The 15,931-nt window shown below is 36.8% G+C and overlaps 1 protein-coding gene across 4 annotated transcripts in view; it reads right to left on the reverse strand.

Annotated features, from left to right (window-relative positions):
- The window catches only part of LOC144209479 (uncharacterized), a 31,016-nt gene extending 16,016 nt beyond the window's left edge, over positions 1–15,000 (reverse strand). For 3 of the 4 annotated variants that reach the window (XM_077735807.1, XM_077735808.1, XM_077735809.1), the window contains exons 1-3: positions 14,453–14,728; positions 14,287–14,334; positions 1,857–2,009 (exon numbers count right to left, since the gene is read on the reverse strand). In XM_077735807.1, the coding sequence (XP_077591933.1) occupies positions 1,857–2,009; positions 14,287–14,334; positions 14,453–14,471 (220 nt within the window). In that variant the 5' untranslated portion in view covers positions 14,472–14,728. The other variant, XR_013329144.1, reaches the window with a different exon arrangement.
- Positions 15,001–15,931: the final 931 nt, after the last annotated feature.

Here is a 15,931-nt window from a genome sequence, read left to right on the forward strand (position 1 = left end):
CTGTTAAAAACGATCTAATCCCCCCAAAAATGGCCACATGCAGGCAGCCATGAGCTCCTCCTTCCCTACTGTGTCCTTTACACACACACATGCACACATATACACACATATATGCTTCCTCCGGGCCAGAGCGGAATCTGCTTGGAGGTACCCGGGCGTCGTGACGGAAACATCATTAAAGTGTTGAAAGACGTAAAAAAGGTGAAGAATGGGGATGACATCAGGCCAATTTCACACTTGGCACTCGAACGGCGAGGTCTGAGCCAGGAGGACTCTCGCCTCGCAACGCAGATCAAAGCCTACTGTGGTGAGGTGAAAGGACACCTAACTATGCTAATCCCCAGGACGAATATATTTTAATCTTGTTAGAATACAAGTTAATGCCGTGGCTCAGTGGTAAGAATGAGAAGTGGACGGGACGACTTGCAAGGGAGGCACCTCTGTCTGGTATTGGATAAACAAAAAAAATGGCTAAAAAAAGAGAGAGAGTACAAGATCGTAGTGGCAGAATGACGATTGGGGTCGTTTTTCCATTGAAGATGGAAGAAGAAAAAACTAAATGTGGGTGACCCTGTCTGAATCCTTGCTCAGGCAAGCTAACAGGCAAAAGGAAATGAGTATTTTGTGACTCGCATTGAGGCCTGGGTTCCGCGAAGCACCTTGGTAACCCTTGATCTCTCATGTATGGAAGTCAGGGCGCTGGTGCCTGCAGAGGTTTGACTGGCCGCACAATAGCCGCCAGATGCTTCGGGCAAAAGTCACACCCAGGCAACTCTCATTTCACACACCGTCTTTGAGTGAGTGGGAAAGAAAAGTTATCTTTAGCTTGGCTGCTAGAGGGATGTTTTTTCTTTAAATGGAGGAGTAGACCTCAAAAGATTTATTTATCAAATATTGCTATTCATATTACAACAGGGGGTCTATTTCTTGACATGGAAGTCCCAGTTCTAATTCAAATTGCTTTTTAAGATAACTTTCTTCCGGTTTCTAAATTAAAAAATGAAACTTCTTAAACTAAACTTTACAAAGAATTTTGTTTAAAGTTACGGGAAAAAGTACAGAGTGACGTTTTGTCATTTGTTTAACACGAGTCGTGAAGTTTAATTTCAATTTGCAAATTCAACACAAAATAGAATTAAGTGTTATCAAGTATCTGAATAGAACATTTTAAGATTTGAGGTTTTTGGGGTATTTTTTTACATTAAAAAATAAATAAAATAACTGCTTTTCTAAATATAATCCAAAGTAGTTATGACCTATTCAGAATGTGAACTAATGGACTAACAGTGCAGGATTTAGTGTGTATATATATTATTTTTGAATGTATTTATTCATATATAATTATATGTATTGCTACCTTGAATAATGAACATACATTTTCATCAATTTACATTTTAATTGCAAACAGAAAAATTGCCTTGGGGATGTCATTTCATTTAATATGGACATCTGGGTCCCCCCCAAAAACAGGTCAATTAATACTGGCATTATTATATATGTATACAATGTAAAAAAGAAATCCTAAAAGAATATTTCATTCACTTTAAATATCACATCTAAACTATAAGAATTGGGAGCAAATACCTACAGTTCAGTGGCATTAATGGCCATCGGCGTCCAATTAATTTGACCTGGAGAGGCTGGCATTACTGCCAACTCTCCCAGTTCCAATGGATTAAATGTCTATCCCATAGCATTCTATGGGTTGATAAATGTGGGTAAAATAAATAAATAAAACCCAGTTACACCTCTAGAGGACATCTCAATGTTTTGTGTTGACATAAAAGGAATCAGGGTCAAGAAGAGATCAGACTTACCTCGGCCCCCTATCAGTTTCCCAACAGCCTGTCACTCACCTGGTGGTTCTACAACACAGCAGAGCGGCACAAAGCAGGAACTTGGTCCTCCAGCAGCAACCGTGGCAACATCATCGCCCGAGAAGGGGGAGAAAAAAAAGCCCATCCTTGAGCATGACATCTTTCTCCAAACATCGCCATCAGCTCGCAACACTGTGGAAAGAGGAAAATATGTTTAATAAGTGTCAATGAGCATGAGTAGGTAGGATTAAAAATAGATTGTTTGGACATTTTTGTACCCCTCACCAAAAAAAATCCCAAAGCGGAACTATGCGACATACCGCAATTGAGTTATTTAGTCATTTGGGTCTTTGGTAGTTGGAGTCATTTCAAACTGAATGAGCTCACTTACTTACTCATCGTGTCCAATTGGGAAATACTTGATAGAGCTGATTGATTGGGACTCGGCATGATAAGATAAGCGCACGAGTCGAGTGCTTTTTGGCGAGAACAAAAAGATGTTCAATCATCGCTGATCAACCCACTGTGCTCTACCGGCATTAAAAATGAATGTGCATGCAATCAAAGGCGATATTTCTACACTTCAAAACATAAATGACAGTGAAAACTAGAACAATCATGGAGCTTGGAAACCAAGCATGTGGATAATGGAAATTGTGCAGAGAAAGTCAAGGATAACTGCAGGTTCCCATCATGCATCACATGCAATCTGACTAAAAACAGCATTTCGCCAAAGATGTGGGTTCAAAAAGGGTTGATGTTCGTTGTAAAATTGCGATAAAAGCCATATTGAGTTACAAAATACAGTGTTGGTGAATATTTGTTTGCTTTTTGGCTAAAGTTTTTCACTTGGTGCTAGAAAAATACTAAATAAACAGCTAAATTGTGTTGTAAAAGCTATGGCGTCCAATGGATGTCTTATTTTACCATCAAGGTAAACAAAAATGGTAGTTTGAGAAATATCACCTAATGGGAATAAAATGGGATTCGCCCATATCACTTGAAAATAGGCATTGGGATATCACTACTAAAAAAAATGGCAATTGGGCAATAAGACAAGTAGTGTATATTGTAATTGTATACATGGGTATTTATGCAAAACTCATGGTCTGTGTTACAGGCGGCATACAAGGCGAGTTTCAGCTCAGTCAACCGTGTCCTAGCTCGCCGTGGCGGGCGTTTCTCTCTCTCTCTCTCTCTCTCTCTCTCTCTCTCTCTCTCATGCTGCCATTTTAACCACTGCTGAGTGGCAAGAGAGTGAGGGCGGGGTCGGCGGCAGCCATGATGGCGGCGCAATCACAACCAGAGAGATGTGAAGCACCCGATATGTGAATATGTCGTCCACCGTGACGCTGTGGTGGGACGGTGACATGTTGATAAGACTGAGAAAAGAGCAAGAGTTTTGCATTGGATAAATAAATGTAAGGGGGGGTGGAAATATTTGGTGAGTCATTTTAGGTTGAAAATAATGTAAAGTAAGGCTGTCATAAATAGAGATTTTGACTACAAATTTGGAAGGATAATAGATTTGAGTTTATCAATGAAAATCTCTTGGATGACAACTTCATTTTGAAAATGAATCTTAAAAATAACACTATGCAACGTAGATTAATACAAATAAAGTGCAAGAAAAATACTTTCTTGTTTTCAACTTATATTTTAAATAAGTTTTTTCAAAAAAGCCATTTATTAGGGTACACAGCGGCTAGTCACCACTAATTTCATCTGTCTGACAGTCACACTATTATTGTCAAAGAAGGGCAGGGAGTGTTTCAAGACAAATTAAAAGCGCCACCAACCGTACCATTGATTCCTCACTTTCACACCTTAACGACCCCCAAAAAAGAAACCAAAATGAAATTGTACCCATCGTCACTAACTATTGATTTACATTAACAAAGTAGCAAAAATTAAGAATCAGGCTGCAAAGACTCTAATTTTCCATCCATCTAAAAAGTCAAACAATCTCCCAAATTGTATTTCCAAGGAGATTAGGTAGGCTATTGCACTCCCTATTTCTAAAAAATTGAAAAAGGAGCCTAGTGGCTTCAAAAAGGAGCCTAGTGGCTTCTTTCCAACCATATTTGAGGTCAGAGATCATGACGTCCTCTTGGCAACAGGCTAGGGTGTCTAGACAGGTCATGGTATCAAACCAGCTCCCTGTGGTTGCTTCCGGAAGGAGGGGTCAGCGGTAGCCAAGTGCAGGGTAAACAGGGATAGGGCGGGTTCGCCCTTTGGCCCCGCTGAGGTGGGATCACCACTTCCACCCTCCAGTGATCAAAGATAGGGATCTTCCTGGGAGAAGAAGAAGGGGCTGGCGCGGAAGATGCACTCTACATTTGTGTAATCTGGACGTGTCCAAGGCCCCGATTGTCTCCTTTCACACTCCAAAATGGACCCTTCCGGTGCCACTGATTACATTAGGGAGGACAGACTCTTTTCACAAGGACGGCCAGACAAAAGAGGCGCTTCCGTGGCCCTCACCATCTGGTCCCCCAAATAAGTAAGGGTGAACAAAAAAAAAGGGGGGTAAAAAGGCTCAGCCAGTGAGAGAAGAAGCTGAATAGAAGGAACGCTGTTTGAATAGACGGGATGGCAGGACAGATAAGCAAATATACAGTAAAGCTTCAAAGACTGGAAGCCAATCGACATGAGCAAATAAAGCCATGTAACAGCGCTGAGTGGCGTTGACAGATGTAGGCTAAAATGAAAAAAAAGGATGCGAATCAGACAAGCCTCATTATTACTGAAAAGGGGACTAAGCTCCAAATCGAGATTTGCGTTTTAAGGGAAAAAAAATCGGCAAATATAAATTAGTAAAACCCGACGGTTGATGCCATACGTTAAGTCGTTGTATGGTTGTCAGTTGGTTATTAAGTATTGATATATGACATTAGTGGCAAAGAAATTGAGCAGTCAAGATTATCAGAAAAATATCCTGAGGCTAATTGCATAAATAGTGTGAGTCATTCGTTAACGTTTTCGGGAAAAACAAGACGACAATAAATAACTAGAGTTTGGATATTGTTATGTTGCTATAAGAGAATTGCTTAGAACTTGATATACACAAATATGCATTGTAAAAACCATTACTTTGATAGCTAGCCAGATAAAATTAATACAAAACAATCATTAAGCAACCCTAAAACTGTCCATATGAACATTTCTATACTTTAATCTAGTAGTTTTCTCTACCCTTGAGCTACGATCCATGTTATTGTTGTTTGAAGAAGACAATTGACTTGTGCTATGCGTGGCTTGTTTTTCCCTCTCTTGCAACACAAAGCCTAAGAGGAAAATCTGATAAATAAACAGGCTCATTAGTGGCAAAGGTGATGGCGCCCTTGATGGTGAGTGCTTTTGTCATGAGATGTGTTTATGGGAGTGTGTGTGTGAAGGTATTGCATTGACAAGTTGGGTTGGATTGGTCCATGTGGAATGAAATAGAATTAGAACTTTTCTTTGAGCTAGTCAAGGTATAAAAAAATAAACAACTGTCCAACCAACCAAAGTAAAAAAACAACATCCCTCACAATTAACATCACTGATGGTCACTTCAAATATTTTTTGTGTATTTTTACATTGAGTTAAACAAATGTGTATACTAATATATGCGTCCTACCTTTACAAATTGCCAATGGTAAATAGAATCTGAACAAAAAATATATAGTCCTGTGTTTTTTTTATTGAAAAAAAATTCTAGTAAAACTTGTGTGGAGTTTATAGCCAGGAGCATTTAATCTGTAAAAAAAATATAAGCCCTTCATTCACTCTAACTCATTCAATGTGAACAAGTATGGATTAAATTCAGGCAATCCTCTCACACAATTTGAACAAGCTGAAAAGGTATTTCCTCATCTACCCAAACATCAAGAAACATACCCAAAAAAATAATGTAGTCTGACATTTTCTAATTGAATAAAACTAAAAATCCATGTCAACATGGGGCTAAACCCACAAAAAAATGATGTGTGTTCATGAATGGGAAATAGGACAGACGGCATAGTTGAAATTGAATGAAAATGGCGGTCCACTGGTGAGGATTTGACAACTCTATCCGGAAAAGGGGAGGAAATAAGTGTGTCTTTTTATCTTCACAAGATTGACTTCACATGGCAGAACTGCAAAAACAGCAACATGTGTCTCCGCAGTGATGCACAAACATCACGGAGGCGTTTTACATGAACGTTTTTCATCTGTCATCCTTGCAGTTAGTGAGAAAAAAGATGTGACGTGTGATGTTCTGGCAATAAGGCTCATGTTGCAAAACAAGATAATATAGAGCTGCACTGTTGACTTGCGCTGACACAAGGGTTTAACATGAGTGCCTTATTGTACACATCTGAGCCTACTTAGCATTTTGTAGCCTCGGAGTAAAACACACACGTGCGCGCACGTTTGCCGTGCTTCCCGAGAAGTGCAATTATTGATTGAAGCGTCCGGGGGAAGAAGGATTTTTCTATCACTGGCTTAAGTTGCTAACAAAGTATGGCATAGCAAAAATCATGAAACACTGACTAGGGTGCAAAAATATTGCATTGAGACCTAATGCAACTATACAATAGCTATTATATTGTTTTCATGATTATTAGCATAATTACCAAAGTCAAGAGATATGTCCAATAGGGATGTAAAAAAATAGATGTGAGCTTGGCCAACTGTTTTTTTTTTTTTGTTTAACTTTCCATTAACAATGAAAAATAAGCGGAGCATAAGATGACATTATAACTAAAAAATAATTCTAAATTGTATTTATACATGCATGTACGTCTATGTATATGTATATATATGTATGTGTATGTATATGTATATGCATATATATATATATATATATATATATATATATATATATATATATATATATATATATATATATGTATGTGTATATATATGTATGTATATGTATATATATATATATGTACGTGTATGTATATATATGTATGTGTATGTATATGTATATATATATGTTTATGTGTATATATATAGGTGTGTACACTTATTCAGTTATATATTTATTCATGTATTTATTTATTAACTAAATTATGACCTATCTATTTATGTCTAAAATTCCTTTACTATTTCTGCATCCTCACCCTCTTGCTACTGTGACAACGAAATTTCCCAAATACAGTATGTATAAAGTTAACCAAAAAGTGTCTTTCAAGGTCACCCTACAATATTAAAATAAATAAAAATAAAGTTTAAAGTTAGAACATAATTTACTTTTTTTCACTGTATATACCTCAAGATTTTGTATACTGTGAAGTAAGGACACCCTGTCAAGCCAACGGAATGATGCACATGTGTATTTTTGGGGGGTTTAGGGGGGCTTGTTGAAGTTAAATCTGACAATTAGGAGTACGGTACATATATACTGTAGAGTGGGACAGGTGGGAATCAGTCAAGTGGAGTGTACACCAGTGGCATAGGAGTCTGTAGTTTTCTGCGGTAATTAATTATTTTTCTTCACAGCAGTCTCCAGATTATGTCATCAGGCCCTTCCAGAGAGCTCATTATTCAGTGCCGCAAACAAGTCTAAAAGAAAAATCCAATCCTACAGAGACGGGAGCACCGCGTTCCAGGGAGAAAGCGGACTTTCCGTGTGAAACCAACAAGAACCGAGCAACACCTGGCGTCCTGAAGTGGACTATTGCACACTTGGGAGCAGAAATGTAAGAAAATGTCTCCAAGCATTGCTTGCTATTTGAACGCCCACCTGACTGGAGATGAGATATTAGCCCCCTTTTATATAGTCTGTGAAAGCCGATATTGTGCTTCCTTTCTTCCATGTTCTTATTCTGTGTAAACATCATGATGGGATTGAGGTTAAGGCATTTCTATTAGCATTTTTCATTTTTTTTTAAGCCATACTAAATCCACACTCTTGCTCTACTTAAAAGCTCAGCACATTTGTAAGAAAGCACAGTGGTGATTTGCCAAAAAATGAGTTCAGTTCTGCTTTCCACAAATTTACCCCAAAGCAAGTTTTAGTACAATTTGCTAAGCAGTTTTACATTGAATTAAGAGAAAGTCTCCGATAGACACATTTTGATTTAAAGTCCTTATTTTTTAAGTGTTTTCCAGGATTTCATTCAATACCAACGATGGCTGAAGAAGACATTTCACTATTTCAGAAACCTTATTGGTTAAACTGTCTATACTGGATTGGTTGAAATGAAAATGTTGTTTGAACGTCCTTGTTTTAGGGTAGAAAGTCTTTATAAGTAAAGCTAACCGGATCCAAATCAAGATATTCCCTGGAACACCTGCGCCAAGTTTAACGGCCACATTGTTCACACATTGTGCCTTAAAAGTCAACACAAACATTCCCAAAGACGGTAATTAGTCCCCAGTTAAAGAGACGGTAATCACTGGGCAATGAAGATGAAAAGGACCCCAAGGAAAATAGCACAACGCAATGGGCTGGTATTGGATTTCTGGGGTCACGTGCTAAGTCCTTTAAGTACTCTTCAGTGTTTTTGAGGGCATGGCTTGCATTTAATCACACAAACGTGGAAAAATATCAATTTCACATTTGGATTAACGCTTTCACACTTTTGTGTCAGCCACACCATGAAAGGAGACCAATGCAAGACAAAACACAGCTCCTGGATAAGGATCGTGTTAATGCCTATCAATTAGGATCAAACAAGGATTAAGCGGCATGGTTGCGGCAGAGGGACGGGGGCCCATGCCAAGTCACTGAATACCGGAGGTCACCCCCCCGACTTCATTAGGACTGACCTTTCCACGCCATTGTGTCACAGCAAAGAGACCCTGCCCTCATCTAGCCTACACGGCTTATACGGAGGTCAAATATGATCTACGCAAGAAAGCAAATGTGAAATATTCACTTTCAGAGTCCAGGGAAAGCCAATCAGTCGCGTTCACTTTGGGCCAGGTGGTTAATAGCCGCCAACCCCCTACTTATAGCGTAAAAGGAAATCATTTTTTATCCCGCCCTACCTCGGAGAGATGTGTGATTTTCTAATTAGTCGTGGTGCGCTCAGAGGTCAAGCGACTCCAATTCTGCTCAACCATCTTAATTCACTGAAAGGTCAAATGGCAGAGAGGAAACAGGTACTCTAGGTCCCCTTAAATAAGCACCAATTAGGGATGGTGCCTTAAAAGACAAGCCCCAGAAAGTGCAAAATGGTGAAATAACTGACATGTAGGGGAAAATTGGGATGCCACAAATGACTGTTTTTGATCATTGAAAAATTACTAATTCTTTTTTGCCAGTACTTCATACAATATGTGATATAGTAAATTGTGCTGCTTGGAGTTAGAATTTGTGGTCATGCAGGCTCGCAATCTTTTTTTTTTTTTTATAGCTTATAGGTTAAAGTGTGTTTTTTAATTTACAGTAATTAGGATGTCTGTAATACTTTGATACCATGCACATTAAGCATTAAAAGGTATAAAGGTAAGATATACTAGTTTTCACAAAATTATCAATGGGGCATAGTTACATGAAAATGTAATACATTCTGAATTAAAACTCCAAGAATACCATTCTAAAGTAAAAGTATAAGTCAGTTTGAAATAAACCTCTAGTGTAAGTCCTGGTCGAAAGTAGACCGCTGATTTAAATTATATGTACTTATTATCTATTAAGAATGGTTCTGCTTGTTTCATTAGTACTGCTTAAGTATTAATTAAAAACATTACTTAATACACCATGGCCATTATTGTTTGAACTTAACTTAAATATGGTAAACACATCAGCAAGGAATACACAAATAAACAAGAGCAAATAGCACAATTCTGGCAAAATTTGATATTGAAAAAAATATTCAATAAACATTTATGTTACTATTACCAGCCTACTAGTAAATAAAACTTTAAAAGGAGAAATGTAAATCGCAAACAAAAAAACAATGCTATATTCAGTATATATGATCACTTTTGAGCTTAACCAAGTCATTTTTAAGTGCTCGTAATCGTAGTGGTTTTAACACAGGTATTGAGAAATAGATGTATACATTACTACATTGCAAAATTAGCAGATATGCACACAAATTAAGCTTTCAATTTGATGATAAATGAATAAAAGTTGACAATTTACAGATTGAATATCTGTAATTGTTGTAATGTACCGTATTGAAAAAATAAGGTACCAAATATTCACCAGCATTTACAATGCTCAGTAGAAGCAGAACCTTATTAATTGAAAAAAATATTAAGCAACAGTGTACATACCGGACAAAAATCATAATAATTATTTAATATAAGAGACAAACAAACATGCCTTTCCAGGAAAAAGTAGCATGCGATTTGAAAATAGTATTAACTCTATCTCCCTATTTAACATAGAAAAATATGTATAAATGAATCAAAAAAATAAAATGTCTCTGAACTACAATTCTAAAACAAACAGATTCTATTAAATTCATTCATTCAATATTCATTGCGTAAAAATTATTTGAATGAAGGTTTCATACAAGGAGAATTTAATCAGTATTTGAACATCTTATTTGTTAATGAGGACACTTCACACTAAATATTTAGTCAAACGCGTATAAATAATGAACAAACAACCAAAAACGACCTTGCAAAACAAAATTAAAATGATGGAGAAAATGTTCAATGTGCTTTTATATCAAATTAATTTAAGGAAGCGGAGTTAAAAATTAACGAAGAATGTGGCATATTTTAATATTCCCCAAAAACTATGAAAATCAGCACTTTGAGTTAATTTTCCACAGGGATGCACGGCCTTTGTTTCACTAGCTCATCTAAAATGGACGCTCTTATCAGTTGTTTTTTTGATTCGTAGCTATCGACAACACTGCAGAGTCATAGTCCAAAAAAACGAGTCACAATTAAAAATCACCATCATACGGTAAATACAGACAGGCCTCCATTTTAAATACGCAACAGTTAAAAGGGGGATAAAAAAGAAGGTGACGACAAATGAAATCCCCGCCGTTTACGACAGACAATGGCAGCTGCAGCCAAAAAAAAAAAAAAAAAAAAACTTGGAAATGAGCAATCCCAGACATTGTAACTCAGCTGCTTTCATCCAGAAAGCATCATGGCGTCATACCTCGTGACCATATCGTGGGTGGAGACTAAAAAGACTGCGGGAGGACTCAGCATTTTAGAGCCGAGTATCAAGTGAAATTGGGATAAACATCAATATTTCTATTGGACTGGTTGGTTCATTCAAGGTCAAACTAACTTTTATGATTGACATCGACCTAAAATTAACACACCCTGGTTATTTTCGAACATTATACTGTACGCCAAATCACTTAAATGGTTTAAAACAAATAAAATAGAATGTTCAGATAAGCTGACAATGAGGGAAAACAATAGAAAAATCTTCCGCTAATAGAATTACGATAACTACAGTTCAGTTGTATTTAACTTTTGTTGACCATATAAGCAAGGAATAGTGACATTTTACACTAGGAATTATTTTTTGTTGCCATTTCAGAAAACTGACTAACTGGAGAAAACTTTAGGAAGGTATTAATAATTTATCAATTTAGCTTAGGGGCTAAAATTGACATTTATAGATGCCCGGTCAAAATGGATTAGACATCTATACATGGACCTTTGGTTAGAATTATAAAACATACATTTCTACTATGCTTTTTTTTTTATCATTAGCATGTCAATATTAAATGTTAAAGGTCAAGATCCTAATTAGCATGACGAGACATTTTGATGCAGATTGATCACAGCAAATGATTATCAATTTCAAATACCTTGACAACAGATAATCAAGGAAGGTCTTGAAAAAAATAAACATGGTTTAAAAGTTCGATAAAACCACTGCCTGTGTAGAAATCCTTTTTCCAAAACACCAACGCAAATGTTTAGGAAACCCAGCAGTGAGCCAACATCTCCCTGCGGCTATCAGAATGTTCAGAGCATTCCTAGAATTGCTGTTTTGCACTTGAAACATTTGCAAAATGCTATTGAATGAAAGGGTCAGCAGAGCCTTTACCCGCTGGGGGTGCAGGTAGACACGCACGGGTGGCCATTTGCATGAAAAGCTATTTTTTAGGATAATATCGTGGGCAAAAAATATAATAACATATACTACTACGCAAACAGGTGTTTCACTAAAAATATCCATATTTAGTTGTCAGAGAATAGTTTCTATGTGGACCATCACGGACCAGAAAAAATGCTAAAAATTGTATACTAAATTGACAAAAATCCCTATAATTTATCTTTAAAAAAAGGATAATCTGTATTTTACAACCATTTTTTTAAACCAGACTTTCAATTTTAAACTAGTGTCAATCTGAGCAATGCAAAATGGTGAGTTAATAGTTTTTAAGGGTTCAACCTTAGGAAACCTTGACTTAAATAGACTAAAAAATAGACAAATCCAAAACGTCTACCACAAAAAAATTCAATTAACCTGAAAGTGTTGCGACTTTCTCACCTTTCCATAATTACAATTCCACTCATTTTTGACCGACACCACTTTCTAAGCGAACTACTCCAAAACAAATCAAGTCAAGCGCTATTAAAAGAATATGAGGACAAGTATGTGCTCTAAGTAGGTGTTAATGAAGAGATCTTGTCCGGGCTGGTCACTGATACGGCAAAAAGATAAACATCACAAAGCCAAAGTAACATGTCATGTCATAGCGATGCTCCCAGCGCATTTTTGACATGTGACGAGTAAGCGACAAGATCATTTAACAAAAAAAAAACATTTTTCTTGTCACATGAAAATCTGCCACAAACATGTTTCTTCACCAAATTCCCTTTAAGATATAAAAAAAGGTCAACCTTTTTATATATAGGATTACAATATCCAATGAAGGGTGAACATAGTACTGCAAATACTGTAGAATTAATAACAACACATACAAAATATGACAATTGAATAAAGACTAGTTTTTTTTAAATAACTGCTGCAGTACTTTCTCAGTACCCCCCAAAAATTCGAACTGCAAGAAATTCCACCTGATGATCAATAATGTCACTCTAAAAAGATTAACTATTATTAATATTTTAATTCTTACATTGTATTCATCGTCAATTCTTCATCCCTTTAAAGTTAATTAAAAGTACACTGTTTCCAATAGTATTCATGTTATTGGTGCATTTTTCCCAATAAAATTATCAGTCAAATGTTGTTTTTTTAATATCAAATGGCTATTTTCTATATTCATTGCAATAATTCTATAGTGAGTTTAATTTTGGAAAATATGATTGAACAAATTTCCATGGAACGCCTTGAACGCAACAGTTTTTTTTTAAATACAAAAAAATGCATCAAGTTAGCTTAACATATTCACAACGGAGCAGCAGGATTTGAGCTAAAATATATTTCCCCAAAATTGGGCATAAAAATGACTATCCGGGCAAAAAAACGTGACCAGAAACCTAAGTTGAACTGTAACGAATGCGACAAAATGGCTACTGACGTGATATGACTGAGGCGGCGTGTTGTTACTCGTCACGTGGACTCTGTACAGGTCACAGGGTTTGAGTGAGGGGTGTGGGGGGCATAACAAAAAAAACACAATGAGGCAGCCATTTTCAACCTCGAAAAAGCTACCATTGAGCAGGGAAGACTGTGCAGACTGTAGTGAAGGAGTACAAATGTCTAGACGACCTGAGGCTGCAGACAGACAATAGGGGCGGGTGCATAACGCCAACTCTAGTATCTTATTATTGGCAAAATACTGGGCTTTATTGCCGTTCACATGCAGGGTAAATGTAAAATCAATTGCTCTTATGCGAGATATAAATAGTTTGAACTCTATGTTTGCCTCACAGTCTGAAAAGGTAGTTAATAGTGATGGAAGGGGGTAAAAATTGTTAATTTGGATCACTATTGAAGATTGAACAATACCATTGGGTGAGAATGGGAAAGTGACATAGAAAATAAATGAAAAGGGAGAGAAAGTGACAAGAGTTGGTTAGTTTACATGTGAAATAGATACAGTGGATCCAAAAAGGTTACAGTTATGTTAAAAGAAGCAGTGAGTTAAAAATGATTTTATTGGTTTTTCATCCATTGTGAACAATTCCCTGCAAAGTGTTGGCACATATATACTATTCAAATTTAAAGGGCATCTGATTGAGTCCAAATACAGTTGAGATTTTATATTGGGCTTGCCTAAAGATTCTGTACTTACTGATGTTTGGAACTGTTCATCATTCCAGTTGATGAAAAGGTAATTGCTGGCACAATTTTTAACTGTAGGCAGTATGTAGTGGTCTTCAAAAGCAGTTGGATGTATCCAATTATATTATAATAATTGATATAATGCAAAAATAGTATAACATTTGCTAAATCAGGCAATAATAAACATCCATCCAAGTGTAGTTGAGACACACTGTAAAATGCCATTAAAATATAAAAAACACGCTTCCATTTGGTAGAAAAACTCAATAGAGTAAACTAAAATTCACACAAAAAAGAGAACACTGTACATTTGAAAAGGTTAATTTAAAAATGAAAAGCTTAAAAAATATACAAGCAACCAACCTTTTTGTTTGATGCCTTGCTCGAGGGATACTGCTCTTTCCTTGAACCCTGAAAGCAACACGCATAGTATTAAAAACGAATGACAGCGCAAAATATGTCAAACAAAAAATCAACAACGAGTCTTTTCACGCCAGTTGAAATGATGACTCCATGACAAAATGCGTACCTGGTGCGGGGTAATACATCGGCTTACGTGTGGAGAAAACCCGAAGTTTGTGAATAGTTCGGAGGGGACTTGCAAAGGTAGCTTAAGTGCGGCGTGGTGAGTTGCGCATGCTCTTCGGAAGGTTAAATAAGCGCCAACGCACGTCTGCTTCATTCAAATCTATTGCGTCGTGTTCAGGTACCATCGGTTCGTTGAAACTCCATTCAATACAGTCGGTTAATAAAACATTTGCTTAAAGCTAACGTATTAGCAGCATCGTGTAGGTTTATGTTAGCTAACTCACCTGTCTGCGCAATCAGCGAAATGTGCTGACGCACCAAAACTTTGGCATCTTCCCCCCACCACCACCCACAACAACAACAAAATGTCCCTCGTGATGATGGCTCCTGTGGCAGCTGGATAAAATCCTACATTCGGCCAGCTAACCTCGGTGAAAAAGATCGAGTAAAGGAAGAGAAGACGATGGGAAAAAAGTCACTGTCCTATTTTTTCAATATCAGACACACTCCAGACAGTCTCAGCGCGTGCGCGCATGAGTCCGCGCGTGCACGCTGAATGGAGCTGGAATAAGCGACAGATTTGATTGAGAGCAAATCGGACCAATAACGTAGCGGGGATGATAGTGTCGTCCAATCATAGGGTTTATGTTCAAACAAGAACCGCCCACCCAGCCTCCTTGATGTTCAGTTGACAGATTCGCAGAGCCTGAATAAAACACCAAAAGATGCATGTGGGTCACAGACTGGTGCAAATTTATCTACAGTGAGAAAGGATCAAACCAAAAATAGAAGCATGCACTAGCTTTATGAAATTAATAACTACAACAGTTATTTTTCTTCTTAAATAATACACCGAACATGAACATGTGTATACCTGTTAAATAATAGTAATCAAATATACACTAAGGATGTAAATATTTTAGTAGTCGGTGTTATTTTCAAAAGGCAACAAGATGCAAACCAAAACATTGTGTAAAATGGCATACTTATTTAAATTCACTCACTGTATATGCAATACTTCATGTTCAGTAATGTTACATTTTTGTTTTTCAATCCAATATTAAACAGCCTTTCTGTCAGACATTTTTTATGTTGTTTGTACATGTATTCTTGAGTAATGAATGCAATTACAGTTTTTGGGTGACAATTTAAAGCAAGTAATGAATTGACGTACTTTTCAATGGGAAAAACTGCAAATGTTGTCCTCATAAAACCATTTCAAAGATGTTCGTATCCCGTCAAAAGCATGTTTTACTATCTTTTGTGGGTAAAATAACAAGTCTTGTCCGTTTTGGCTTTGCACCCTTTTTTTTAAAATTTGCATTGTTATGGAAAACCACTGGATTTGGAAAGGGCATAATAGAGTGTGACAGCTCCTTCTTTTCACTATTTATTTGGAAGAGAAATCAAAATTCCTGGGAAAGTAAATCCAGAAGGGGGGTTGCGATGAATATCTTATATGTAGCTTTCGGAAACATAT

Source organism: Stigmatopora nigra, chromosome 16 (genome assembly GCF_051989575.1).
Source record: "Stigmatopora nigra isolate UIUO_SnigA chromosome 16, RoL_Snig_1.1, whole genome shotgun sequence".
In the NCBI taxonomy this organism is placed as follows: Eukaryota; Metazoa; Chordata; class Actinopteri; order Syngnathiformes; family Syngnathidae; genus Stigmatopora; species Stigmatopora nigra.